Source organism: Sardina pilchardus, chromosome 19 (assembly GCF_963854185.1).
Source record: "Sardina pilchardus chromosome 19, fSarPil1.1, whole genome shotgun sequence".
In the NCBI taxonomy this organism is placed as follows: Eukaryota; Metazoa; Chordata; class Actinopteri; order Clupeiformes; family Clupeidae; genus Sardina; species Sardina pilchardus.
This window is the reverse complement of record NC_085012.1, coordinates 25,068,711-25,096,210: the sequence shown is the minus strand read 5'-3', so window position 1 is coordinate 25,096,210 and position 27,500 is coordinate 25,068,711. Positions and strand designations below refer to the sequence as shown.

At 44.7% G+C, this 27,500-nt stretch overlaps 1 protein-coding gene across 1 annotated transcript in view; it reads right to left on the bottom strand.

The window, feature by feature from the left end:
• Positions 1-21,089, bottom strand: part of dok6 (docking protein 6) — a 39,000-nt gene extending 17,911 nt beyond the window's left edge. Inside the window, exons 1-3 of the mRNA XM_062521045.1 lie at positions 21,024-21,089; positions 4,437-4,544; positions 684-798 (exon numbers count right to left, since the gene is read on the bottom strand). Coding sequence (XP_062377029.1) covers positions 684-798; positions 4,437-4,544; positions 21,024-21,089 — 289 coding nt within the window. The remainder of the gene's footprint in view (positions 1-683; positions 799-4,436; positions 4,545-21,023) is intronic.
• Positions 21,090-27,500: the final 6,411 nt, after the last annotated feature.

The window sequence follows — 27,500 nt, the reverse complement described above, 5'->3', positions numbered from 1 at the left end:
TATATGTGTGAAAAGAAAAAAGAAAAACTTTCTATAATATTAGCTCAGACAAATGTTTTCCCCCACTTATGGCACAGTCTGTTTTCATATCACATCATCAGTTCAGAACGTAGGAGTCTAAACTCACAAAAGGCCGCTGTGCCAACACAGTTTAATGGCTAAGAGAGCATGCTGTCTGTATTTACAGCATATAGCGGAAGTTAATGGTTGGGAAAGATAGCTTATTTCCCTTTCAGGCCTGTGGGTACTATTTGTCTGTGTTTTGTATTTATTTTTTTTACCCCGACATGCAGTTTTCCTGGCCATTGCTTTTATGTATATTAGTTTGAAAAGCATGTCACAAACCAATGCTTTCGAGAGAAAGCCCTTGGGATACTGTGATAATTTTTTGGCTTCCTGCCTGAATGTTTTGAAGCAAGCGCCACTCCTACAAGGTTTAAATGGACGGAATTACATCATAAAGTCATACACAAGTACCTGATGTATAAAAATCAATATTATCGGCCCCTTCATTACTTAACAGAGAAATGAATGAGTCTGTTTCTGGCCGTGGTCCAGGCGGGCAGATGTAGTGCTGTCAATCTATGCTAGTCCATCTCGGTCTTGAGACCCCTATCTCTCTCTCTCCTTCTATCTCTCTCTCCCTCTCTTTCTTTCTCTCTCTCTCTCTCTCTCTCTCTCACCTGACTCGCAGGCGAATGTTTTGGAGGTCTCATCATGGAAGATGATGGCCACGGCGTGTTTCTTCGTCTCCCGTGGCATCCTGGTGATGTTCTTGATGTGGTGGAGTTCCGTTATCTGTGGGTTAAAAAAAGAAAGGGAGAAAACCTCATTACTCCGACTGAATAAGGACGGGGAGTAGGTTAAGCGGAGGGCCGGCCGGGATGCTGAGACGGACAGCAGCCAGACTAACACAGTTAGTGCTAATCTCTTGGACAACAAAAAAACTGATCCGGCTAGTGAAACGCAATGACCGAATTGCGCGGCTCTGGGAGTTTGCTTTGAATGGTGGCCAACCAGAATGCGGTGGACAAAACCTCTTTGTGGATGTAATCTCTTGACAAGAGCCCAGCAGATTCAGATTTCAAGAACAATGCCCAGCGATCCATAAAGGACTCACGTTTTTTTGTCCCTGAGTTTGAGGTACGGTCGGACGTGACAGAGAATCGACTTCAAATCGCTGCGCTTTGCGCGCTTTGTGTCTTTGACTTTGTGAATTCACAAACTGAGAAGAGACACGGCCGTGTGCCTCGTCCTCTGTAAAAATAAATCAGAAACACATGCAAGCCGTCCGCGCCGAATCAATATCTGCTTATGAGACGGAAATTAGGAGGTTATGAAGCCTTTTCAAACGTGCTGCATAACACAGCTATCAAACTCTGGGTTAGTGCATTCAATAAAACACAGCTGACATTTACAGGCTCTTCCTAGGGAGAGAGACTGCACCTCATTGTGAAATAATATCAGTAATTGTCATCAGACACATGGGTCAGTCCACCGGTGGGAATGATTTGTTTAGCCCATTTCTGCAGAAGAGACAGAATGAAAACGTTAAATCAGAAAACAGATCCCAGGCTGGAGTTCATCGCATATGCCATGGTATTATCAAAACACCACAGGCGACACACACACACACACACACACACACACACACACACATATACTGTAAACACACACACACACACACACACACACACACAGAGACCTGCACAGACACACACACACACACACACACACACACACACACACACACACACACACACACACACACAGACAGACACACACACACACACACTCCGACACACACACACACACACACACACACACACACACACACACACATACACACACACACACACACACACACTCCCAGACTAATACCAAGCAGGTGACACTCTGAGATGTTTAGCACCTCAGGTCGGCCGTATCAGGTTTTTATTTCAGACCTTATCCTGACTTATCCACGGTGCCAGAACTTCACTCTTCCCCAAACAGCCTGACGCGCCCCCCAGGGCTCCAGGACTTTTAGTGCTGTGAGCCGGTTGAAAAACAGCCGACAGCGCGCTGAGATTCCCCCCCCCCCCCCTCCTCTCCTCCTTCTCTGTCTCTTTTTCTCTCCTCCCTCCTCCTCCTCCTCCTCCTCCTCCTCCTCCTCCTCTCCTGCTCCTGTATTCCTCTCCTCACACAGTGCCAGTGGCGGTTTCAAGGCTGTAAATGTGTGTTTTGCCAGCCGCGGCGGGGAATGTGGTTTTGGGACGGTGGCGGATGCCAGGTTTGTGGGCTGCCCACTGCTGCATCCTGGTGGGTGTGTGGGTGTGTGCGCGGGGGTGTGGAGATGTGTGTGTGTGTGTGTGTGTGTGTGTGTGTGAGTGGGTGGGTGTGGGGAAGATGCATGGAGGGTGTGAGGTGGGGCATGCCAGGGTGCGGTTCTTCCCTTTGCTCTCCCTTTCTCTGCCTTCCTTTCTTCTCATCTGTTTTTCTGTGTCCTTATTTCTCTCTTCCTCTTTCCATCTCTCTCTCTCTCTCTTCTCTCTGTCACCCCCCAAAATCTCCATCTTGCTCTCTTTTCTTTCTCACTCCATCTATGCCTATGTCTCCTTGTTCCTCCCTCTATCTCTCTCTTTCATTCTCTCTCTCTCAAACCCTCCTCTCAGTCCCCCATCATCATTCTCTCATCATCTCTTTCTCTCTTGCCTTCTCTCTCAAGCGATCCCTTTCTCCCCCTCCTCTCTCCCCCTCTCCCCCTCCTCTCCTCCTCCTCTCCTCTTCTCTCCCTCTCTCCTGGCTCTGCAGGCAGGCTGGTTCAGGGACCCAGAGTGCGTGAACTAAATCGCCTCCATTGATCATCCCGTGATCGGTGTTGTGCGGTGTGGACGCCGTGCCCCGGTGACTGGGAGAGCTAATGTACCGACCACCGGCTCCTGCCCCTTCCTTCTTACGCCTCACCGACCCAACCTGGAGGAGCTGAAATGACCACAGTGTCCAGATGTAGGGACACACGTCCCGGCATCCATCTGACGGGCTCGGACAAATGGCGTCTCTCCCCCGTGGGTCTCATTGTGCAACACTGTTAGTGATGGACCAGGTCTACATGACTGGACTGATTGTGGGTATTAGCTGTTGAGCTGTTGAGCTGTTGAGCTGTGGCTGGACATGAGTTAGTGTTGGTGAGCTGAAATCAGCCCTGCTGGTATGAGACGTACACAATCAACAATGAGGTAAAGATCTCGGGCTAGATGGCGGACACATGACCGATACCCTCAAGAACACTGGAGAACAGCAGGGTTCTCTTCCTCCTTTTTCTCCTCGGTCGTGGACATTTCTAGTGCACCGTTTCAATCCTCCCCTCCACATGCGTTGCGCCCTTGTGAAGTCGTTGTTACAAGCATGGCATTAAGCCCTCACTCTGATAGGTATGAGCGGAGAAAAAAAGGAGGGCAGATAAGGACAGGCAGAGAGGGAGGACTCGTCTCAACGCGGCCCCCGTAACCTCCTCGTCTCTGACAGCGCATCGCATTAGAGGGCCGCGTAATCACGGATGAATTGGCGTTTGACAACACGGCGTCGCGAGCGCGCCAGAGATGTCACGGTTCCCCCCCTCGATCGAGGCACCGGCTCTCTCCCACTCATTATTTAAGTCCTGCCGTCGAGCGCGTTAGTCACTTTACAGCAGCCTGCACCACTTCCTAATGAGTCCTAATTGGAGTGGTTTCAAAGAACAGAGGAGTGGGAGAGAGGGAGATGTGACGCTCCCGATTATCTACTTCAAAAAAATGGAGAAAAAGAAAGAAAGAAAGAAAGAATGACAGAAAGGATGGAAAGAAGGAAGGAGGGAAGGAGGGAAGAAGCCTAGAAGGAACTCGATAAGACCAGAAATCTGTCCTAATGGAATCTTAACAGCAATATCTGCTTCTGTTTGAATAATGCACTTATCTGCCAGTGCAAGAGAGTAAGTGAACTGATTTCAGGGCCATGCCGCGTGACTTGGGCCGACTTTTAATGGAGAACAGCTCTATCTGGGGCTTTTACCACTACACGCAAAGCCCATATCACTGTTGAATATTGAGCAGCGTCTTCTTGGGCATGTTGGGTACCTGGGATGAAGTCCAGCCACGTGATGCTCCTTCAGTCTCATCCCACTTAGACTGTGTGTGTGTGTGTGTGTGTGTGTGTGTATGAGAGAGAGAGACATCTATAAAACAACACACAGATTCTCTTGTCACTTTGATTCATTCCCATGTTTGAGACAACTTGATGCGTAGGTGTTTATGCTCACAATATCTATTTCTAGAAATTTTCATAAATCACAACAATGGCACTTCATGGTGGCATTCCAGTGGGTTGACAGTGTTGCTTTTTTTTAGCTTGATGGTGCTGTGAGAGTATTTTATATCATGACGTTATACCCTAAATGCAGCATGAGAGGGGGACGTTACCTTATGAAACCCTCTGAAATACGCTGCCTTCTCGTCGGGGTACTTCTCTAGCCGCCGCGGCCCTTTGCTGGAGGCCTTCTTAAACACCAGCCAACATCGCCGGAAGATCTGCAAAAAATGTACAACACATAGCCGTTCATTAGACAAATAAGACCGAGGTGCCATAAATCAGATGCTGTAAACCATCAAGGGGCAATAAATCATGTTTTACAGTGTTTGTGTACTTTACGGGCGCGCTCCTTGCTTATTTGTTGGGTTTTTTTATGAAAATGTAAACAAATGCAATGAGTCTCCTGGAGATACAGAAGTGCTTGGAGATATTGTTTTTTTTGCCGTGTTCTCATAATCACTGCAGTAGAAGTGGTTTTAGTTTTCACAGCAAAAACACACCTTTAAGCGAAAGACTAACAACACTGACATTACCAGTTATGTTATGAACTATGAAATCAATGAAGCTGCAAAGTGCACAATGTCCCCCTGGTCCATATTTGCGTATTTTATATTTGTTCAATATTGGTATATTCTAAGCAGAGTGTAAGTGTAAACAGTGTCTTTCTTTGAGAGTGCTTGTTTAACAGAGCCTTTCATCTCTATATTGTATCATTTTATGAGGCAAAGAAATATAGTTTATTCAGGAACAATATTCACAAGACTCTGTTCACCAAAAGTCTACCAGCATTTATTAGCATTCCATTTCTGTGTATTCAAAGTCGTCGTATTTCAGTTAATCCAGGTGGAAACCTTGAGGGAGACGGAATATATCCAAGTCTATGCTTTGCAGACTCTCTCTCTCTCTGTCTGCTCCACGTGTGACCATTAAAAAAGTAAAGTAAGATGGCCCAGAATCCCCCCCAGCCAGGTCTATGGCTCTATCAGATTAAACATCTCTTTTTTCCCCGGGGACATCTTCAAGGTCAACCAGGAACACTGTGAATGTGAGGAACAGACACCGCGCGCACGCACACACACACACACACACACACACACACACACACACACACACACACACACACACACACACACACACACACACACACACACACACACACACACACACACACACATGCACACATTGACTCTCTCTCTCTCTTTCTGACTCATCATATGAATAAAAAAAAGTTATTTTAACCCTCAGGTCTTGGCTCTTGAAGTCATGTTTTTTTAATGACATCAATAACCCAAAAGTATCATAATTAACAAATGAAGTGGAAAGGCCTCCCCCCCCCCCCATCCAACTGTCCACATCTGCTTTTCTGGCCAATGATAGATGCAGATGATGCCACGCTTCCCATTAAAAATCTCTGCGAAGAAGGTAGCTTAACACTTACTGATAGATTGATGAGGAGTTGGCCAAAGGGACACTTGGACCCCTTCCATGCTTTATTATCTTAATATAATGCTGTTTTATGGCATCCTCTGAGCAGACATGAGAATAGAAAGTTGAGCCGCTCTCGTCTAAGGCCGTGGAGAAGGCGATGGTGCCCTCGCAGAAAGATGGCCGAAAGGACCTCTGTGCTGGTAACGAGAATGAATTCTCACAGAGGTTTTTTCACGCCTTGAGGTGGTCAGGAGTCATTTTGTTGATGTATGTGTCTCCCCTCATCACGGGTTTGCGACCGCAAAAGTCGTTTGTGCTGGGCGAGATTCATCTTTATACCTGAGCTTAACAAGGCATTTGGGGGTAATTGATAGGAGCAGCACACCCCTTCCGTTATACTTATTTTCCATTAGTTCTCTTGCAATTTGTCTGCTAAATGTTGGTGAACTATCATCTAAAAAACAACCCCAGTTGATTAACAATCAAATGAAATAGTCCCCTTTTCATTTTATTTCTTCAAGCTGCAGATTAATTCAATTTACACTCTGGGGCCGACAGGGGCATCATTACCGAGTGGCGAAATGAAAAGTAATGCATGAAGTCCATCAAAACATATTGTAAAAATAAAATGCATAAAAAAACACAGCGTGTGTTTTAATTGGCAATATGTTTAATGTGAGATTTTCGGGAAATCCTTTTATCCTGCTTAATCATCCTCTAAATAGCCGGGGTGCTGTTGGTGCTGCTCCATCTGATGGAGATTAAAAACTAAGCACAGAGAGGACAGTGAGAGACAAGATTCATATGTTCTGCTCTGCTCCCAGGTAGCAGGTTCTTCACCGCATTGTCGTGCATGTCTTGTTTGGACAAAGATACTACAGTAGGTTTATTGAGGCATGTGGTTTGTGCTTCTGCATGTGAACATAACACAGCCACTGATATGTTTTGAAGGACAGATTCCAGTATTACTTTGTAGTCATAAACATAACAATATTCATGGGGGGGAAACGTGATATGAATTCATCTTTGCAAAATGAACATCATGTGCAATTTCACAAGCTATTTGTGACCGTTTGTACAAACTATTCCCAACAAAAGGAGTCCCTATCAAAGGCAATGACATCTGTCCACCCATAGTCAGTCCATTCTCGTTGGCCCCGTGGGATAATCTATTCCCCATCGGTCGCCCATCAAACGGCTTCACGATAACTCGGTGGGTTCCTGGAAACACAATAAGAGACTTTTCTGCAGCGCTTGTCTGCTGCTCTTGACAGCGCCACATGTGTGCAAATATACCCCACTCACACACACACACACACACACACACACACACACAAACACACAACACACACAACACACACACACACACACACACACACACACACACACACACACACACACACACACACACCCACACACACACACACACACACCCTTCTACCTAGTTTCCCCACAGCGTTCTCTCCGCGAGGTCAAACCTGTGCGGCGCGGCTGATTTGCCCGGCGTCTCCAGCTCTGATGAAGGGGTTCAGACAACACAACACTCAGCCAAGCGGGGTCCCTTAAAAAAGAGAGCATGCAAATGAATAGGCAATCAGACTCCTTTTATGCTCGCCGCTTTACAGTGCCTCTCAATGGGGGTCTAAGAGCCGGGGATGGACCCTACCTTTTTGCGAGCGTGCTGATTGCGCAGGGAAAATTTCAAAGGCTGATTAATGAATACAACTCCCCTTGTCTGTGGCAGGGCTGGTTAATTATGAATCAGGGGCACCGTGTTCCTCCCAAACGCTGGAAATTAGAGCCGTGCTTGAGAGCCCTTCACTTCAGTGAACAAGAGACAGGTAAATTTAGCCACTTCATTAAAAAAAAGGACCAAACAAAAAGTATATACAGGCGAACTGACAGCTCTTGGTAGTGCAAAACGACCATGTGGCACACTGCTGGGATAATGAAGATATTGTCCACAGTATGTGACATCAAAAGAATTTTGTGAATCCCGTGAAAATATGCAATAATAGTTGCGCGTGACTATATCGCAGCAATGCTGGCCACCTCAGCAGACAGGAATAGTGCGCGAGTTAGATGTTATCTGACCTAAAGACAAAACAAGCCGCCGAGGGCCGAGGGAAACGCGCGTGACCTTTTCGTGTTCCGACAGGGGAGCGCGGGAGGAGACGAGACGCGACGAGACAGCGGTGTTGTTGTTGCGGCAACCTGACGCCTCACCTTTAAAAGCGAAAATTCCTGTCAAGTGCGCCTTCGGAGTCGCGGGCAGTCAAAGGTGAAGTTTATCTCATTAGCCGTGGCCGTCGCCGTCGACGACCGCCGCCCGCCCGCCCGCCTCCCTCCCTTTCGCCCGCCAGACAATCACGCTCACTTTTCCCCCAGCTCAGACAGATGCACCAGCCACACAAGGTTATCGCCGGGCCGCCAGTCCCCCTGCCCGGCCTTACATTGTTCAGCCAGCTCAATCAGGTATTCAGCAGAATGTCTGCTGCCAAAGATAGCAATTAATAGCCGAGCCAGTGACTTGAAAAGGGACACCAATGTATGGAGTCTACGTGCAGCGCAGCAGCCGATGATGATGATGATGATGATGGTATGGGGAAGAGACATGTTGGGGAGGCCTATAGGCTTTTATTAGTGGGTAAAAATAGAGCGGCCATGTAGGAGATGACAAGATATCATCTTTAATATAGTTTTTGTTCCCCGGGGACAATCATGGGGATCTCATGTAGACGGTCTTCATGAGACGGAGGAAGGAAAATGTACAGGGACCCATATGGAAAAATCACGAGGAAAATGCCTTTCTGTGAGATTAAGGAAGCCTTTGATGCTGTAATATTTTTCTCACCACACTACTCTTTCCCACAGTGATGTGCTAATGCAATGCCTGAAATTACTGTTGATTTTTTTAATCACTCTCTTATTATCAAACTTCTGAGAATGAATTAGTCATCCGGCAAATTGTGTGGTGAATCTTTTTAAAGCAGCTACTGGTATGTTTCATTGGCATGTAGCTTTCAGTCTGGGTGAATTATATTCATAGCACCTCTAACAATAGCCAATACAAGCACAAGGAGACTTGGGCTACGTCAAAATAATGAAATAAGCATAATAGAAGACAGCTGTGACTACCTTGACAACTTCTTCAAGCAACTCCCAAGCAATTTAAAGCCAGGCTTACACACAATAGTGCAGACAATCCTGGGAGACTTTTTTGAGGTATTACGAAAAAGTAAATTGAGTCTAGCATACTAATGAGCACTGGCTGTGTGTCCATAAATAACATGATTGCCGACAGTGTTGCAAATCCCCCCCACCCCCCAACACAAATGTGACAGGACTAGCTCGGTGCCCAACATTACTCATTACATCCTCGGAGTTTGATTTATTATGCTGTTGGGCAGTTGTTAAAACCATCATTACGGCAATCATGTCCAACCCTGTCCTCCAGTTAAGTCCACGTTAGTCGAACTACCACTGCAGGCCTGTTGGCTACCAATCTGATTATGCCCCCCCCCCCACACATTTACTTCCAAAATCATTTTTGTAATTTGCCCCTGACTCGGCTTGCTGTATGAAGACGGGCGAGAGAGAGCAAGAGAGAGCGAGAGAGAGCGAGAGAGAGCAAGAGAGAGCGAGAGCGCCTTGGCCCAGTTAATCATAGATTACTTTATCTGGGACAGCCCAAATCCTTCATGCAAAATGCACCGCTACCTCCCGTACAAGTAATCACGGAATCCTTCTCCCTGTCTCATCACCCATGCTTGGATGGAGTTTTCAATGAAACATTCATGTGCTCTCCACCCCGGTCCAGAAATGTGATACATATGCGGTGGTGGTGGCGGTGGCGGTGGCGGTGGCGGTGGGAGTCGCTCCTCTCCCTCGGCTACCTAAGAGGTCAGGCGGTGTCAGCACAGGGGTTCTAATCCGGCAGTCATTCAGCCCAGCCCATTCAGACTGCCCTGTGTCGCCCCAGACAGAGGAAGCTGATAACACGAGCTGTCAGGACGGAACATCCACCACATATCAGGACCAGTGTGTGTGTGTGTGCGTGTGTGTCTGTGTGTGTGTGTGTGTGTGTGTGTGTGTGAGAGAGAGAAAGAGAGAGAAAAGGAGAGAGGGGTGTAGGGAAATATGAGTTACAGAGTGCATGGATGCGTGTGTGAGAGAGAGACAGACACAGAGGGAGAGAGAGTGAGAGATACAGAGTAGAGAGACACAGAGAGACACAGAGAGAGAGAGAGAGAGAGAGAGAGAGAGAGAGAGAGAGAGAGAGAGAGAGAGAGAGAGAGAGGTCAGAGGGGGGCATTGGGAAATATGAGTTAGAATAAGAGCATGTGTTTTAGTGTGCATGAGGTGAATATAGGCTTGGACATTTTAGTTTGTGTGTGCCTGTGTGTGTTTCAGAGACCAGGCTTGGTGGTGTGATCATCAGGAGTAGTGTGGCAGTAGCCTACCTACAGAGGAACTAAGGCTCTCTCTTTCACACACACACACACACACACACACACACACACACACACACACACACACACACACACACACACACACACACACACACACACACACACACACACACACACACACACACACACACACACACACACACAGACACACACACACAAACACACACACACACACACACAGTACACGCACAAACACACACACACACACACACACATACACAAACAGTACACACACACACACACACACACACACAGAACACACTCACACAGTACACACACACACACACACACACGCCTGACTGTATACAGTTGCTCTCTCTCTGACCCTTGGTGTGTTCCGTGATGCCTCATCCTAATGGCCCCTGCAGAAACTAATACGGACTCCGGTCTCATTTAGCAGCCAATGACGAGGCCCGCTCGCATCTCTGCCGACGTGCGAGACCCGGAGTGGAAAGCCGTATCATGCACCATATGTTTTATTAAGGATGGGGAGAGAGGCTGCTTCTTCCAGCCAGGGCCCTGCTCTAATAATGCAATCATCATTAAGGCTTTCTGTCTGTCTCTCTCTCTCTCTCTCTCTCGCTCTCTTCCTTGCGTCCTAGTGGCCGGTCATGTGGCACACATTGTTGCCAGGACGCCAGCTTTTTTGCTCTTCCCTCTCACGAAGGAGCGCCTTATCTGACTTACAAAGCCGGAGCAGGAAGGGAAGAGACAGCAAAGAGAAGGGGGGAAAAATCATGTAGGAACATGTAGGTCACGATAACCTTTCACAAGGAGCATTAGTTAAAATGTCAAACACAACACCGCGTCTCACCTCGTGTCTTTGCTCTCTGCACACACCAGCAGATTACAAAAATAGCAGCCATAATTTTTGAAGAAAAAAAAAGTAGGTCAATATTCAAGTTTTCCCCGATATATTTGAGGAATGCTGTTTTGTTGCGAAAGCCTCAGGAGTGCAGAGAAGCTTCTTATAAATGTCTTGAGTGTGCTCATTTGAGTGCAGTTATTCGTCCATTACAGAAATAATACCACAAAAAACTCCTCAAACATTTTCCAAATCCCTGTTTTTCAAGGACATCCTCGTAGCAATTTCCCTCAATCTATAATTCTAATCTCAGCAATATTATTTGCCTAATGCTCCTCTAATGTAAGTGAACAGGCCAAATAAGCACCGCGCTACTCCTGTGCATTAGAGAAATTCTCCCCGTTTAATCCCTTTCTCCTCGGACGTCGAACTTGGTGCGTCGCTCCTCTTGCGGATTTACTTTTCAATCATCATGATTACTACTGCTTGCGCATTGACAATCTCTTATCCGTGCCTCTCCGCATTATGGCCTCCCTCAGCAATCCTAAGAAAAGCACAATCTCCATCTGATCTACAAGTCGGCGTTGGCCCGTCTCCAGACACGGCATCATAATGCAGAAAAGTACGTGCCATGAGGAACCGCCTTTACAATGCAAATACAAATAAAAAAAGAGAGTTAAGCATGATGTACTTGTCAGTTTAAAGATTTGGGTACATTCAAATCCGTACCTCCGGGGGAATGGGTGCATATTTACATAGACGCAGGTGGGGTAGGTGAGGGCTGCTAATCCCCCTTCTGGAGTAGGCGATGCCTCATGGAGGAGGGGGCAGAAGGACCTCCTGCGGAGAGACCTGGGCCAGAGTTACAGAGGCCCTCCTCTGCTGTTCTGCACCAATGAAGCACTGTCATTCTACCCCTCTCATCCAAGATGACTGACCCTCTAGAATCTTTTTTTTCTTTTTTTTCAGTTTTTGAAATCTTTTCCAAGAAATATAATAAACAATGCGCTTATATTGACCCTTGTGGTTAGATTGAGAGTAGGGTTTTTTGTGATCTAACAAGTTTGGCTGATCACATGGCAGATGACAACAGAACGGATGTGGCTCTGATCTGGCCCTGATCCAAGGCTGGTCTGGTGGATCCATACCACTGGGCCAAATCTATTCATCATATGCAGTCTGTAGTGTCACTGACTGTAAATCACCCAATCAGACTAATTATTATTAGGAGTTTGGGTCGCTGGTTCCCGGGGTTCATGAACCTATCGAGTGCATCTTCCTGACAAGATCAGTTTTCACTTCAAGGCTTCCAGCATACTGATTCAGCTGCTGCAGCCTCCTCCTGTATACAGTATATACACACAGTGTGTTCCAGGGGCAAATTAGGTGCTTGCTGCCAAATATGCATAATTACACAGGAGAGATGCGGTGCATCTTCCACCCGCTATTTCAGGGACACACAGTCACTTCATTTTATCAACTCGAAAAAAATTAACTAAGATATAAGGAGCTGCTTGCTAATGAAAAGGCTCATTTCCACTAATCCAATTTATTAAAGCCTGATAGCATTAACAGATGGAATCGTGTCATCTGCCGAGACATTACACAGGTCTATGGGAGCAGAGAGCAGGCGACACCGAGGGTTATTCATAGCTATCATTTGTGTGCTGTGAATAGGGAGAATGTGTTCTTAAACACACTCTTGGCAAACGCAGTTATTTTCAAGAAGGTCAGACAGGTTTGAGGCGAGAGAGAGAGACGGAGAGAGAGAGAGAGAGAGAGTGTGTGTGTGTGTGAGAGAGAGAGAGAGAGAGAGAGAGAGACTGGCATTCAGAATTTTAGACACCAGCCCTTAATCAAAACCATGTATAGCAATGAAGAATATGTCCTCCAAATTAATTTCTGCATTTCCTTGAAAGGACTGGAAGTATCACTTTCACCAGTTATCATCAATATCACCAGTTTTCAACATATATCATTCCCGAGCCCATTCACAGCTCATGATTGCATGTTGCGATCAGCTTGATAAGTGATTCTTCCCCCTTCTCTGCTTAGCTGGAAGTGATTTCTTCGGAAGCCGCACTGCCAGAATCGTTACTGTGTCCTACCTAATATACCAATGACTTTGACAGCTATTATTCAAAATTCATCTTCCGAACAATAACTCCTGAGGATATATGATCACTGGCGTAATAGAAAACCAGATAGCAGCACCGTTCTACTACTCTTCACCCAGTTCATTACAGCGTACTGAATCTTTTAAAAGCAATCAGCCATATCTCGTATGCGCTCACACAAACACATTCTTCATCAACTAGGAAATAAATAAATAACCGAATAAACGAATACATAAATAAATAAATCAGTAAATAATGACTGTGGTCATCTTTTGTAGGTGTGCAGTGCACGCCGGCCGTGCTTATTCATCCTGACCAAAAAAGAGCCCGAAGTCGAGCCAGGCTGTGCAGGTGGGAAGGTGAGGAGGCTGTTTTTATTTGATTTTATTTCGTTTTATTCTCCGTGAGGAACGATGCCTGTGTGTAGGCTGGACACCTCCGGCCACTGAGCTACGGGTCTCTCCTCTGGTGAAGTGCTTCAGCTTTTCCCAGAATAGCCACAGCATCTGTGATGTTTCAATCTGACACTTCTTCTTCTTTTTTTTTCTTTTTTTTGGTGGGGGCCAAAAAGCAAGGATTGACAGTGTGTGTGGAACTGAATTGCATTTTTCTCCGTGTATTGTGAGATCCTGTCTGCACTGCTATGGAGGAAGAAAGAGTTCAGCCCACTGTTGCTTATTTTAGATAGTCGATTTCTTCCTGTTTCCCCAGTAAGATGTCTTAAAAGTGGACCAACCCAGATAGGGACATACTGTGGCTCAGATCAGGGCAGCATCCTACCCACAGTGAGTGGTTATCTAGAAATCATTATAATGCAAATTCTGTCCAAATAAAACATCAGTCCTTCTTTGCAAAGTTCAGGTTTGACAGAATCCTGAGAAAAGCCAAATTTGGGTAGCATTAGTCTGTTCTTGTTTCCACTTTTCTTCCTTACCATTTTTTAAAGATGAAAGTATTCGGTTCATAGAGAGAGAGAGAGAGAGAGAGAGAGAGAGAGAGAGAGAGAGAGAGGGAGAGAGAGAGAAACTCCTAACGACACATAAGGAAGAGCAAAAAAGAGAACTCATATTCCCGTATCTAGCAAACCCAGCTCCATACATACACAGTGCGTATGTAACAGCGCAGACTTGCATAAGCTGATTACTGTGAGAAAAAAAGGTGGTATTTTTTCCATCTTAATCAACTTTTGGTACTCTCACCAGCGCCTGCAGCGGATTAGTGCCATTTCTGTTTCCATTTGAATATATACGGTCCTTGTCAAACCGCCGCATGTCCTCAGGGTTAGGACATGTCATATACTGTAGAGCAGCTGATCCTGAGACTGCTGTGGCCCTGGTCTGATATGAGGCCCATCCACACTGTGACTGTAACCGTAAAGAAATTAACGTCCACAACGATCAACGGTCTCAGGCATATTCTTTATCTTCACTGATATGTGATGTCTGAAACTTTGATGGATTCTGACTGGCTGTCAGTGTTTCCGTCGTTGATATAATTCCTTTGAATGACAATGACAATGATATTTTTTTAATATTGATAATGGAAAACCAAACTGACTGGGCAGATGATTCTAGAATCCCTGCAGATCCAATCAAGCTTAGATTTGGCCGCGATTCGGCCGCGATCTGGCACGATCTGAATGATAGTGAGTCACACAGACTGTGGTGCTCCACTGCTTGAGGCAGCTGATTCTAGAACTTCTCCGGTGTGGAGGTGGCGCAAATCTGGCCCGGAAATGGCCCTGGTCTGGCCCGACGTGACCCGACACATGGCGCTGACGTGAAGGCACTCTGCCACTCCGCTTGCCCAGGCAGCTGAAGCTCTGAGGCTGTGAGGCAGCGAGCCCGGTGGGCGGGGGGTTGGGGGGGGTTTGGGGGGGGGAGGCGGGGGTGCTCTGCTTGGAACCTGGGGAAAGGCCCGGGCGGCCCGCGCTGATTAATGCTGCCCAAATGACGAGAGGATAAAAGAGCCGGGCTAAATGCTCCTGTGATAGATTCGTTTGGACCAGGAGGCGGCTTTTCTCTCTCTTTTGCTCTCTCTCTCTCCCTCACAGGAGCCACGCTGGAGAGCTCGGGTGTCTCTGATGGCTGCGCTCACGTTACACTCAAGTGCATATGAGAGGTGGTGGCTGCAACACAAATTAGGGCATGTAAAAAAAATACGATTAATACGCTGGCTTTGATCATTGTATGGATAACCACATGTGACGTGGTTGCCATAAGATGATTTTTTAAGTGTGGGATAATAAAATATTACATGATGCAAATGAAATCCTTAAGATGTACTTATCAAACACCACTTACCTATTTGTCCATCTTCAAACATGAAAATGGACAAAAAAACATGTTTTTTACAATGAAACAAAAGCTCTCTCATTATGTTGATCTATCTGGATCTGTCCCTGAGTAACCAAAGCAGAGGCTCTGTCCACAGTGCTCCTCTCTTAATGTCACTGCCTGATGTTGTGGCCCTGCTTAAGATAGAATCAGTGAATGGGTCAGCCCTCCTTATATGAAGGCCAGAGCCATTTAATCAAAGTTTGGGCCATCTAAGCCACTAGCACTAATAAATGAAGACTTCACATTAAATGACTACTTCACTCTTGTGCGTGCGTGCGTGCGTGCGTGCGTGCGTGCGTGCGTGCGTGCGTGTGTGTGTGTGTTTGTGTGTGTGTGTGTGTTTGTGTCTGTGTGTGTCTCAGTGAGAGAGATAGTAAGAGTGTGTGTGTGTGTATGCACGAAGAAGTGCAAGTGTGAGTGTATTTGTGTGTGAGTGTGTGTGTGTGTGTCTCTCTCTCTCTCTCTCTCTCTCTCTGTTTAGGCGAGAGGATCAGGGGAGGGTGGGAGATCCTGATTTGACTTTTAAATGTGGTTTTCTGTTAAGTGCCAGTCTGGCATAAGGACATGGGATTAGAGAAATTAAATTGCCATCCGGGAGAGTGTGTGATGAGCTTTGACTTTTCGGCGTGGATTAGCGAACTTTGCACTTTGTAAGCAGTCCACGAGGGGTGGAAACAAAGCTGTTGTTTGGGCCTCCAGCATGATGGCAAATGTGCTCTGTCAAAGAGCCTAGCTTAGCACACAATAACAACACGCATCCCAGAGACCTCAATGGCACAGCCAACACAGCATCTTCCATGGTGTAGTGGCTCCCACACCCGATCACAAGCCTTGTGTTTCTGGGCTGGACTGGTACAGCAGAGTCCTAACATCATCAGTACCCAGGAATCACATACTGACGAATATGTCTAGTTGTACTATAATGCACACTACCATTCAAAAGTCGGAGTTACTTAGATATTTCAACAAAAAAATAGATCAAATTACTTTGAATAGCAAATATAGGGAATTATTGGGGAAAATAGTCAATGACAAGATTAGAAGAAATCGTTTTTTATATTTATTTTAGGCTTCAAAAAGAAGGAAAGTGCCCCCAAACTTTTGAATAGTAGTCAATGCACTGTACACTACAGAATGTGCTAAATTAATAAATGTGATACATCATGCAGTCCATAAACAATGGCGTGTTCATGGATCATGTTACTATTAGGTGACACTGATCCCACTACTTCCTGTACTGCTTAATCAATCAGGCCTACTCCTTGCCACAAACAACTAATAGCAGCATTGGTTTCTTTTAAATAATTAACAACAGCGAAAGGATTAATGATGTCAAATGTGTAAATCGACGCGTAGGCAAACAGTTATCTTATAGAAAGGAACTGCAAAATACTGCAGCATAGTTCACTGCAAATAACATTTACAATGGCACTCCCGTAGCCTGCATTGAGCCCATTCATCAGGACCAATTACAGCAGGCCATCCATCCTCTGCTTTGTCTCAATAAGCCTGACGAGGCCAGAACTAATGGATCCTACCTGATTCACACAGCACATCTGTGTACATACAGGAGGGGAGGAAAATGCAGCTGATTTGTATATGAATGTGTTTGTTTAGTGGAGAAAGAGAGGGGCACCAGTCATACAGTACACATATGATGAGAGGATGAGTGAGAGGAGCTGTGCTTTGGCGAGGGTAATACTTAAGCGCGTGTGTCTTTAGCTGGAGAGAGCTACACGCTGACGGAGAGGATGACACTGATGAACGACTGAGGATAGGGAGCCGCGTGGCTCAATCAAGGAAACGCTTAAAGTGCTTAAAGATAAAAGCGTGGTGGCTCAACAGAATGGAATTTCACCAGATAATGATTCCTTCATTATGCCTGTCTTTTTTTCCCCCTCAACAATAAAAACAATTACCATTATCATTTTTCCCCCCAAAAGTCCTCACAAGGACACAGAAGCAATCAGTACGCTCATTGTTACAGACAGTAGAAACACTAGGGTGACCCTGGTATAAAATGGCTAACTGGTTCAACAATGACTCAACTGTTCTCTAATGCAATGCTTTTGTTTCACGCAGTATAATAGACAAGGATAACACACACCATAATAATACATATTCTCAATATACAGTCTGCCACTGGTGGGAGTGGGGGGTGGGAGAACTCCCACTCAGCAACCCCCCCCCCCCCCCTTCTCCCACTAGTGCTGAAATATCCCAGAGAAACAAAAGGACAACGGTTAGACAAGTTAATCTTTCCTCAATGGAGCTTCAGCAGCACCTAGCATGGGGCTAGCCGTTTGCAGCAGATGGTCGTATCTGTATCTGCTTAACTGTTCACATGAAACCCTTTCATGTCTATGGGGCCTCATGTTAGATGCCTGTACACAAGACTGCAAGCCTCTGTGTGCCTATATTAATCTCATGACATATATAATGCACCGTGAGGATTATGTAAGAATAAACATGTCAGATTAACATTACAGACATCAAATGTGGGTCATCAGAACCTATATCAAATAAAGGTCAGCAGCAGTCATACTTAAAAACCAAACAAACTTAAATCTTAAGCTATAATTTCCTGATTTATTTTCCTGGCATAATGTATACTGAGTCCATGTCTACAACTGCCATGTAAGGTTACTTTAAACAAGGTGAATTCCACTGAGGTTTATATCTCATCTCCAAGAGGACCTTGGGGCAATAAGTAAACAACAATAATGTAATAGCAGCATTTTGGCAGAAGCCTAAATGGACTTCATTTATTAGTTACTTTAGTGCTTCTTCTAATCACACACACACACACACACACACACACACACACACACACACACACACACACACTATTAAAAAAATCAATCCAGCGGTGTTCCTTTTTATACTGTAAAATATGATACAGTATAGGAATATATCCCATCATTTACTCTCTTTCTCCAAAAATAGTAGTCTCTCACTGAGCAGATGACAGCAACATTGTAAACGATGCCTCCAAGTAACACAGATACAGTATGCGATGCAGCTGGAAATCTCCTGAGCATGGATAGAAAAGGGCAGGGCTGTAAGAGGAGAAACAAATATCGATGGACATACGGCGACGTCCATACGGGTCCTGCAGTTTTACTGAGCACCAATCAGACTGGGGGCATGTACTGTATGTGTTTCTCTTCACCTTCTGTGACCTCCACACAGTAGCCTCCGATAACTATGCATCCAACAAGAACATCATCTAAGGTCCAAAAACAATATAAAGACCGTCTAAATACAAGGAGAAAGTATGATAGTATTTCAATCAGTTTACTTAATACATATCACGGTGAGAATGCATGTTTATTCTGTTTTCTGAATTTTGAATTCTGTCTTTGTTATCTAAAACTGCCAGTAAGCAAGAGGTCTCCAATCAAAAGTGTATTTAAAAGTGCACTTAAACATTAACCAGTCAATGGGTACATACTGCAATACTAGCCTCTTTCAGAGAGTATGAGCATTAGCCAAACATAAACATAAATACAACTAAAAGGATAATGATGTCCAATCTAAACATGGAGATCCCATAGTTGAGAAGGTACTGGGGTGTGCTTGTCTTTCTCTTCAAACATGAGTATGACAAACAGCCGGACCGTGGTGGTGCTCTTAGAGACAGTCTTGTTTGAGCCACTTGGCTTTTCAGTCTCCACAGAGAGAAGGGAGGGAGGGAGGGAGACAGAGAAAAGGAGGGGAAGAGAGGAAGAGAAAGAGCAAGAGAGAGAGAGAGAGAGAGAGAGAGAGGAAGTTCATCCTACAGCTCGAGAGTATTGATCCGTGAATCCAAGACGACACTTGTTAAAAAAAAATAAAAAAAATATTCGGAGGCATCTAGCACCCACTGTACCATTGGGCCGATTCAGTCAACTAAGATAATAAAAAAAATATATATCAGGTTGTGCATAAAACATGACAAGCCGGTGAACTGCCTTGTCTTTTCCCCCTTTCCTCTCCTTTAGACTGCAGCACTGAATGGGAGCGTCCAGACCAGACCCTGTTCTAATAGATACGGCTCATTTCAGAGTGATTTCTGTGCAGAGGTAATGAGAATGACAAACAGCGGCTCACATCGCCACGCAGGATGGCAACACTGGTGTCATGCCTGCACAGGAACTCTACTGCTGCAGCACCAAAAAACCCACAGGGGGAGGACATGGCCAAGGTGTGTGACGGCTTCTTACAACTTAACAACACATGTACGACTGTACACCATACAGGGCTTTCTGCATGCATAGCCCAGTGAGAGCATAGAAGGACCAGCTCCATGTCGCCTTCATAACAGAGGTAGGCACCATCGACAAAGATCAACAAGGGGCAAACTCAATCCCCATGCCCATACATTTGGAGGTAAATGATGAATGATGACTGATGACTGATGACACCATTAAGCTGTTGTAGGACATTAAATGAAAAAACACAAACAATATCAAGACATTCTTCAGATACCCTTGATACAAACCACCTAATGTATATAACACATAAATAAAAATGCCAGGGGAGAACATATAATTGCTTCCAATAATGGCACTACAACAGTACGAGGCAAAGGCCAAAAGGTAAAGGAATCCATATGTTCAGCATTGCTGGTCCAACAAATGGTGTGCTAGATTGAAAGCTGTTGGCACATTCTTGGCCAATTTACCTGAAACAAACTGACTGTACTGCACAAATGCAATCACACAAAGCTTGCCTACAGAGACAGTGTACAAAGACTGTAAAAGAAGACTTTAAAAGAAACACCTCAATTGTAGGCAAACTGAAATCCATTTTTGTTAAAAAGCTATAGTAAGCGACTGAATGAAACAGTCCCCCCCCCCCCCCCCCCACACACACACACACACACACACACACACACACACACACACACACACACACACACACACACACACACAACCTACCCCTCCACATCAAATTCAATTTCTCATTGGAATAATGTTTTGCCATTTGCATTTTTTTCCTATTTGATAATGTAGGGTAGTGTAATTGGCAACATAGTGATAGTTCATGAAAGAGATGTTAAACTGTTACTGCACCTGATTATCAATATCCTTCACCTGTGTGCATTGCGCTGAGTTGCGTTCATACAACATAGATGACCACTCCGGCCGCATGGATACTGAGGCCATTTAATGTGTTGACACATCTTTTTTGTCAAATAAATATAGATATTAACTTTTTTTTTAATCAAGGCAACTCTTCTCAACTGTTTAAACGGATAGTTATAAACTAACTGAAAAAAACATCAAACTAAACAAACGTTACAAACTAGTCTAATGAGTGATGGACGTTATTGCTGATGGTTACTTTACTGCATGTTGTTATGTTACAATAACAGTGCAAATATAAGTGCACATTTATATGCCAACAGTTTGGCTCTGTTTTCTTTTTTTGGGAGTTCACGTCAGGATAGCAGCCTATGGAGCAATTAAAACCCTTTGGATCCAGATGCTGCCTACTGCTGGAAACAATTCACGTCAGTAGCCACCGTAACATCGGAGCAAGTGCCACTTACCCCCAATTTCTTACTCCGTATTTTCACGTAGCCTTGTTTCACTATGTCATTGAAGTTAGAAGCCATAGTAACAGGTTTAAGTCCGTTTTTCCTTCTTTCGCCTCCTCCTCCTGAAGTCTGCCTTGCATTCAGAGACCACAGACAACCTGCCTCCTGTGTCAGCGTTTGGGCAACCGGCTCGGGCGGGTCGTTCCATCCGCGGATGGGGAGATGCTGTTCGTCAGCTGATGTGATTCAGTAGCAGCGCGGCTTCCTGGATCACACCACCCTGCTCCCCACGAGGGGGGGCGAAGTGAAAACTCAGCTCTATATGCGACTGCAGAGCCGATTAGTTTAGAATGTATAGGCGATGCTGAATGTGAAAGAAAGTCGAATCTTTCTCGTTCTGCGCAAGATTAAAGCACCTACTGTAAACATGTAATCTTTCAGTCAGTGTATTAAGAAAGAGCTTAAGATATTTACAAAAAGGCGGAAAAAAGCAATTAGTAAAAGCAACAGAGGGCATTTTTTGTCCTCTCACAAATTTAATGACGGGTGAGAATTCCTGATTACTGTACTTCTACTGTTTTTTTTCCCACATTTTACAGATAGACAGACTTCCCAAAGACTTCTTAAAGGCAAATTTCAAAAATACTTCAAATCAGCAACTGCTGTCAAAAATGAACATAAAAACAAAGATAAAATCAGAAGCCTTTTCAATCTATTCTCTCCCCCTGCCCATCTAACTCTAAACCCACTAATCCTGGTTTGGGATTGAGAGATGCCACGCTCATAGTAGAACACAGCAACCAAAATCCACAGTATTAAATCAACAGATGGTTCAGGTGTATAGGCATAAGAGCTTTGGGTATGTTCATCAAATGGCAACATGCCGACAGAGGATTATTATGCAATAGGTTACGTAAACACTAGGACCAGACCGCAGTCTTGAGTCATTTGTTCTCCTGAGTCCTGTGTTCAACACTGTTTAGGGCTTTTGGGATAAGTCACATCTGACACAACAGATGATCCCAACTGACTAAACAATGAACTGAATAATTGTTCATTTCTCAAAGCGTTGTGGGCAACGAACCGCTAGGTTCTGTTCCAATGTTGCATCACAGGTATTCCCTCTTTATTGTTTACCCCACAAACCCACTCTCATCACAAACGCATGCACACAGCAACACACACACACACACACACACACACACACACACACACACACACACACACACACACACCAAGGAATACTGTTGAAATACGACAAGTTCTTTATTTGTTTCACCCTGGATGACACTTTGAGATCTCTTAGTTGTCAATTTTCCCACACTGCCCCTGTTTCTGCGGTATTCCCCCAGTTTGTCTGGTAGCAAGAAAGCATGACAAACAAGCGACACTTCTTTTAGATCTGTCATCTCTCTCTCTCTCTCTCTCTCTTTCTCTCTCTCTCTCTCTCTCTCTCTCTTTGCCGTTGTCCTGAAGCTTCAGACCTGCATCAGCCTCCTCTCTGACTCCCTGAATTCCCCTGTATATTAGCTGGAGATGCCATCCCAGTCCAACTCATGACAAATGACTGTCAGGTGCCCTCCCTGTTCATTTTCCATGGATGCCGTCTGTAATTCTAGTATATTTACTCAGACAAATTCACAGCCCTCTCAGTCATAACTCTCCAGGCACAATAAAGAAACATCATTACTGAGAGACAGACAAAGAGAAAGAGAGAGAGAGAGAGAGAGAGAGAGAGAGAGAGAGAGAGAGAGTATGTGTGCGTGTGTAAAATAACATCGATTGAATAAAAACAAAAATGTGATGGGCATTATAAATGTTGTTCTAGAAGATCTAAATCCATATATAAAGAAAATGAATCATTTAGGCATTTCATCTCTCATTGGCTTGTCATGGCAGCCATTTGTCATGGCCACTCTACATGACAATCCATGTCCTATATGTCCGCAGTGATTTATATCGCAATTTAAACTCCCCTCCCAGGGAACTGCCACATTCATTTGTGTAGTCTAGTATACATAGACCAACACCACACACCACCAACCCAGCCCGGCACCCCCCTCTTTATATGAGCCTGACACTGGGGGAAGAAGGTCTGTCTTGCGGGTGAATATTGATATCATCTGTGTATTGCGGTCCTGGCCACCTTTTGTGCTTTGTCTTGCGTACTTTCAATTACACATGTGAGTAAATAATTAATAGATTGGAAAGGAAAAAAGCCCTGACTGTTTGCCTCGTAAGCAATTAGATATGGGCCCACGCTGTCAGAGTTATGGTAATGTCGGAGGGGCCGGTGAGTGCCTTTTATTGTGCAGCGCATGAGGCCGATGTGAAAATGAGCACGTTGGGACTTGGGTTTGATTAAATGTCAATGCCTTCAGGAGTGCATGGAAGAGCGAGGTGAAAAGAGGAGAGGGAGGCAGGGAGAGAGAGAGAGAGAGAGGGAGAGAGAGAGAGAGAGAATGGTAGGGAGAGAGAGATACTGTAGATAGAGGGAGAGATTGAGATAGGGAGAGGGATACAGAGAGAAAAGGAGAGCAAGTCAGTTGGTGGAGGAAGTGAGAAAGAAAGAATGCAAAAGATGGAGAGAAAGATGGAGATGGAGAGAAGGATGGAAAAAGAGGGAGGAAGAGAGAAGAAAAAGAGCAGGGTTAACGCCAGCTCCTTGGCCCTCCACAGAGGACGCTGGGTGATGCTGAGCAGGGCACAGAACCTCCCTCAGGACACCAGTGTCATATTTATGATTTACTCATAAGCATTAACTGAGCAATGGTTTGCGGCCATCTTTGTCCTTCACTCTTTGCCTTATCTTTTAAAAAAAATCACTGAATTGCCTGTTATGAGACAATTACATAGAGAAGGACATTGGTGTGGTTTGAAATGGTCAAACGAGGATAGGCTTTTGGCGGTGACTGTGTTTGGTACTGTCCTTTTTTTTAATACAGATTCAGTTTCTGTTATCTGCTGCATTTCAGCCACATTTATGAGAAATCACCCTTTTCAGACCGTGTCATGAAATTATAAAATGACCTTTATTTTGCCCATTCGTGGTCAAGAATTTTATGAAGCTATTAAATGGAATTATGAAGGAGCTCTGCTCAAATGATACACCCAGTTTCATGCTTGCATCTAAAAATTTCAGCAGGGTCAGAAATCAGATGGAAAACTTTATGGACATGCAGCCTCTCACTCGCTGAGCCGAGGATGCCTGGCCGCCCGGCTGGCTGGCTGTGCTGTGCTGTGCCCTGGGAGAAAGCTCCGGAATAGAAGAGCCAGTGACTGGAGCGTTGGGATCCAGATGGCGATATGAAGTTCAGTGTGATAAATTTGGGCTCGCGTTGTCAGGGGTGGAATCCGAAGGCTCTCTCCCTGGGGTGTCAACAGCTCTGCAGCAGTCACCTTCTTATCCCCGCAAAACAGGAAGGAGGTATCAGAATGTGAATGACCCAGTCCACATGAACGCATCCAGGACGGCCAACTAGGCACCGGCACACTGTTATTCTAAACATAGAGCAGCGAATGTCTCAGTGAGAAATATATATATATATATATATATATATATATACTTATATTTATATATTTATATATAAAACAACCACAAGCGCAAACACCAGAGTCCTGCTTTCTCAGAGTACACCAGAAATACCAAATATAAATACATATAAATATTTGATACCTAGCTGATATGAATGCAGTTTGTGTGAGGAAAATAAAGAAGCCTGGAAAGTAACTGTGTATTATTATTATTAATTCAGGGTGGAAAAGCTAGTCTACAGATGAATAATTGTTTAAATTAAGACTGGGAGTGGAGAGACAACTTGTGGTTGTGCAACAGAATTTTAAATGTGAATGCTTCAGTCCCTGCCAAGTTGAAATCTGGTAGAGAATTTAAAGGGAACTGGTCCTCCAAAATATTGAGCTAATGCAATTACTAATGAACATCAAAATGTTTTTGGTTGTACATAATGAATCAAAACATATTTCTCCTTCAGGCTTCAGAAGGAGATTCATATTCTTTAGTCTTTGTTGATACATGGACAGCTTACTCCTCCTAGTTCTCTTCTCTTGCAGTGTGGCAGTCAGCGTGTCAGCGTGTCAGCATCTCTGACATCCCAGAAGTTCACTGTTCCTGATCAGTGAGTAAAAGAGACAAATGTTTCTGATGGTCCGGATCTTTGGAATCCAGATAGACATAGGCTAGCTTGATACCATCTTAAAACCTATAATTTTTGTCAGGATCATTGCCTAGAAATTCATACAATTGGAAATTATACTAATTTAATATATGTTATATGTATGTTATATGCATATAGATATGTATGTATATAATGTATGTGTGTGTGTGTGTGTGTGTGTGTGTGTGTGTGTGTGTGTGTGTGTGTGTGTGTGTGTGTGTGTGAATCAATAATAGGGAAACTGTTGGCATTGACTTGGTATTGACTGATCAGACCTATATGTTTATATATAAAGGTCCGTAAATAGCCAAGTCAATGTCAACAGTTTCCCTATTATTGGTTTTTAGGCTATGACTCACTTAAACTCCCACTTCTCCACTCGCTTCCAGTGTCATGGCATAGTGAATGGCATAGTCATTGCCCTCAGAGATACAGAGATAGCAGTGCTCTGAGCAATGTACATATACAGTGCTTCATTTTATTGATAGGACAGAGGAGAGAATGAAAATGAGTTGGATTGAGAGATGGGGAGTGGGATCGAAGAATGACCCCAGGATTGAACCTGGGTCCTCCTGGGCACTGGCCCACTTGCGCCTGCACTTGCTGCTTGCCCCACAGTTCATTGATAATATAGGCCTGCTAAATATATTACAAACTTTAACCAGACTAATCTGAGGTGACTATCTTAAGCAGTGACTCATATTACTGTATACATGTAGTGACAATAGGTTGAAATTAAGCAACACTGACACCTGCTGTTTAGATGGAGAACAGTTGCAGTAATCAAGTGCAGACTGTTCTGCCCTTGTTTTTATCAGTGCCAAAATGGGGGTCAACTGAGGGTGTGGGGGTCATCATCAGTTTGTAGATGTGTTTACCTCACTTAATCTTTGTGCTGCAGTCCTCTGTTCTCTCTGTGTTGCTGACCTGTCTCACCACTGGGACACAGTGAGTTATGTGGGGGGTCACCCAAATTGTCCTTTAGAGGGCAATGTTGTCCTTCAGGCTCTCGCAGGGCTTCTCAGACTATCCATCAGCAAGCCGCTGATGGCCAACAAAAACTGGTTGACCCCTAGACACTTGTGCGAGAGTGTTCCATAGGTTATTGTTACAGATGTGTCTGTGTGATAATGCAAGAGCCATTTAGTTGCATTAACCACAAGAATGTTATCTGGGAGGAGATGGGGTAAAAATCTAGGGATTAAAAAAAAATAAATCCACCATCCACCTCAAGATTTCATCTGTGAGTTAAAGTAGAGTGAGAGGAAGAGGAAAGCTTACATTCACTGGGCTGCAGTGCCACAGTTTCACTGGCTTTTCCAAGATGAATCTGACAAGTTTAATATAAAACAGGTGAGACTTGTGTATCTATGAATGGACTCAGTCCAGTGCCAGGGACGGTCAGCTCAGGATTTGGCAGTGGCCCGTGCGCTCTCGCAGAAGCCACTTCATCAAGACAAAGCCACTCTTTTACATCCCAGCGGCCCGCCACAACGGCTCATGTGTGAACGCCGATGGTGAAAAAAAAGTAACGAAACGAAAGCCCTTCGGTAAACAGAGAAAGGTCAGCCATGACGTGGGCCGGGCAGAGGCAGCCTCTCACGACCGCGGGCCGGCGGAGGGACGCTCGATTTGATCCCAGACTCTTCTGTTTGCGCTCCATGCATGCGAGCCTACTGTAAATCCCTTCTCAAATAACACAGGGCGAGGGCCGTGTATCTGCGCAGAGCCTATGTCATGAGATGTGGTATAGAAACGTTCATTTTCATGCCTTTAGTTTTAAAAATAAAGAAAAAAAAAACATTTTTCTTTTGCTCCAGACTTTTGAGTCTTTTTATATATCTATTTGATTTTCTGTGGGGTTTTTTTACACCTATTTTTCTTTTTTTTTGCCTTGCCTTGATTGCAAACAAGGTAATCTGCTTCTCCATGATTGTGCTCTCAGACTGACTGCAGCTCTTTAAAACTGAAGCCATTTCCTCCCCTTCTGAGTTCCTGAGTGGTGCTCGCGTCCAAGTCTCCATATTTTGTGCTACTACAGCCACTTTAATGGCTCGAATATAGAGCCCCATTCTCACTGTCATTTCTAGTGTTCTTGAATGTTTTTCAGTCTATTTTCAAAACAATCCAAAATGTTCAGTGATTGCAGGTGCCACAGCTGATGTGTTTGCAGTTTTGTAAATACTGCTTTTTGTGTTTGCACAGAGTCCCTCCCTGCGTGAGGACTGTTGGCAATATCGGTTCCTTCATTCTAGGTTGGAACAATGGAACAGTTACAATCATACTGTCCCAGCATTAAAACAAAGTGTGAAAA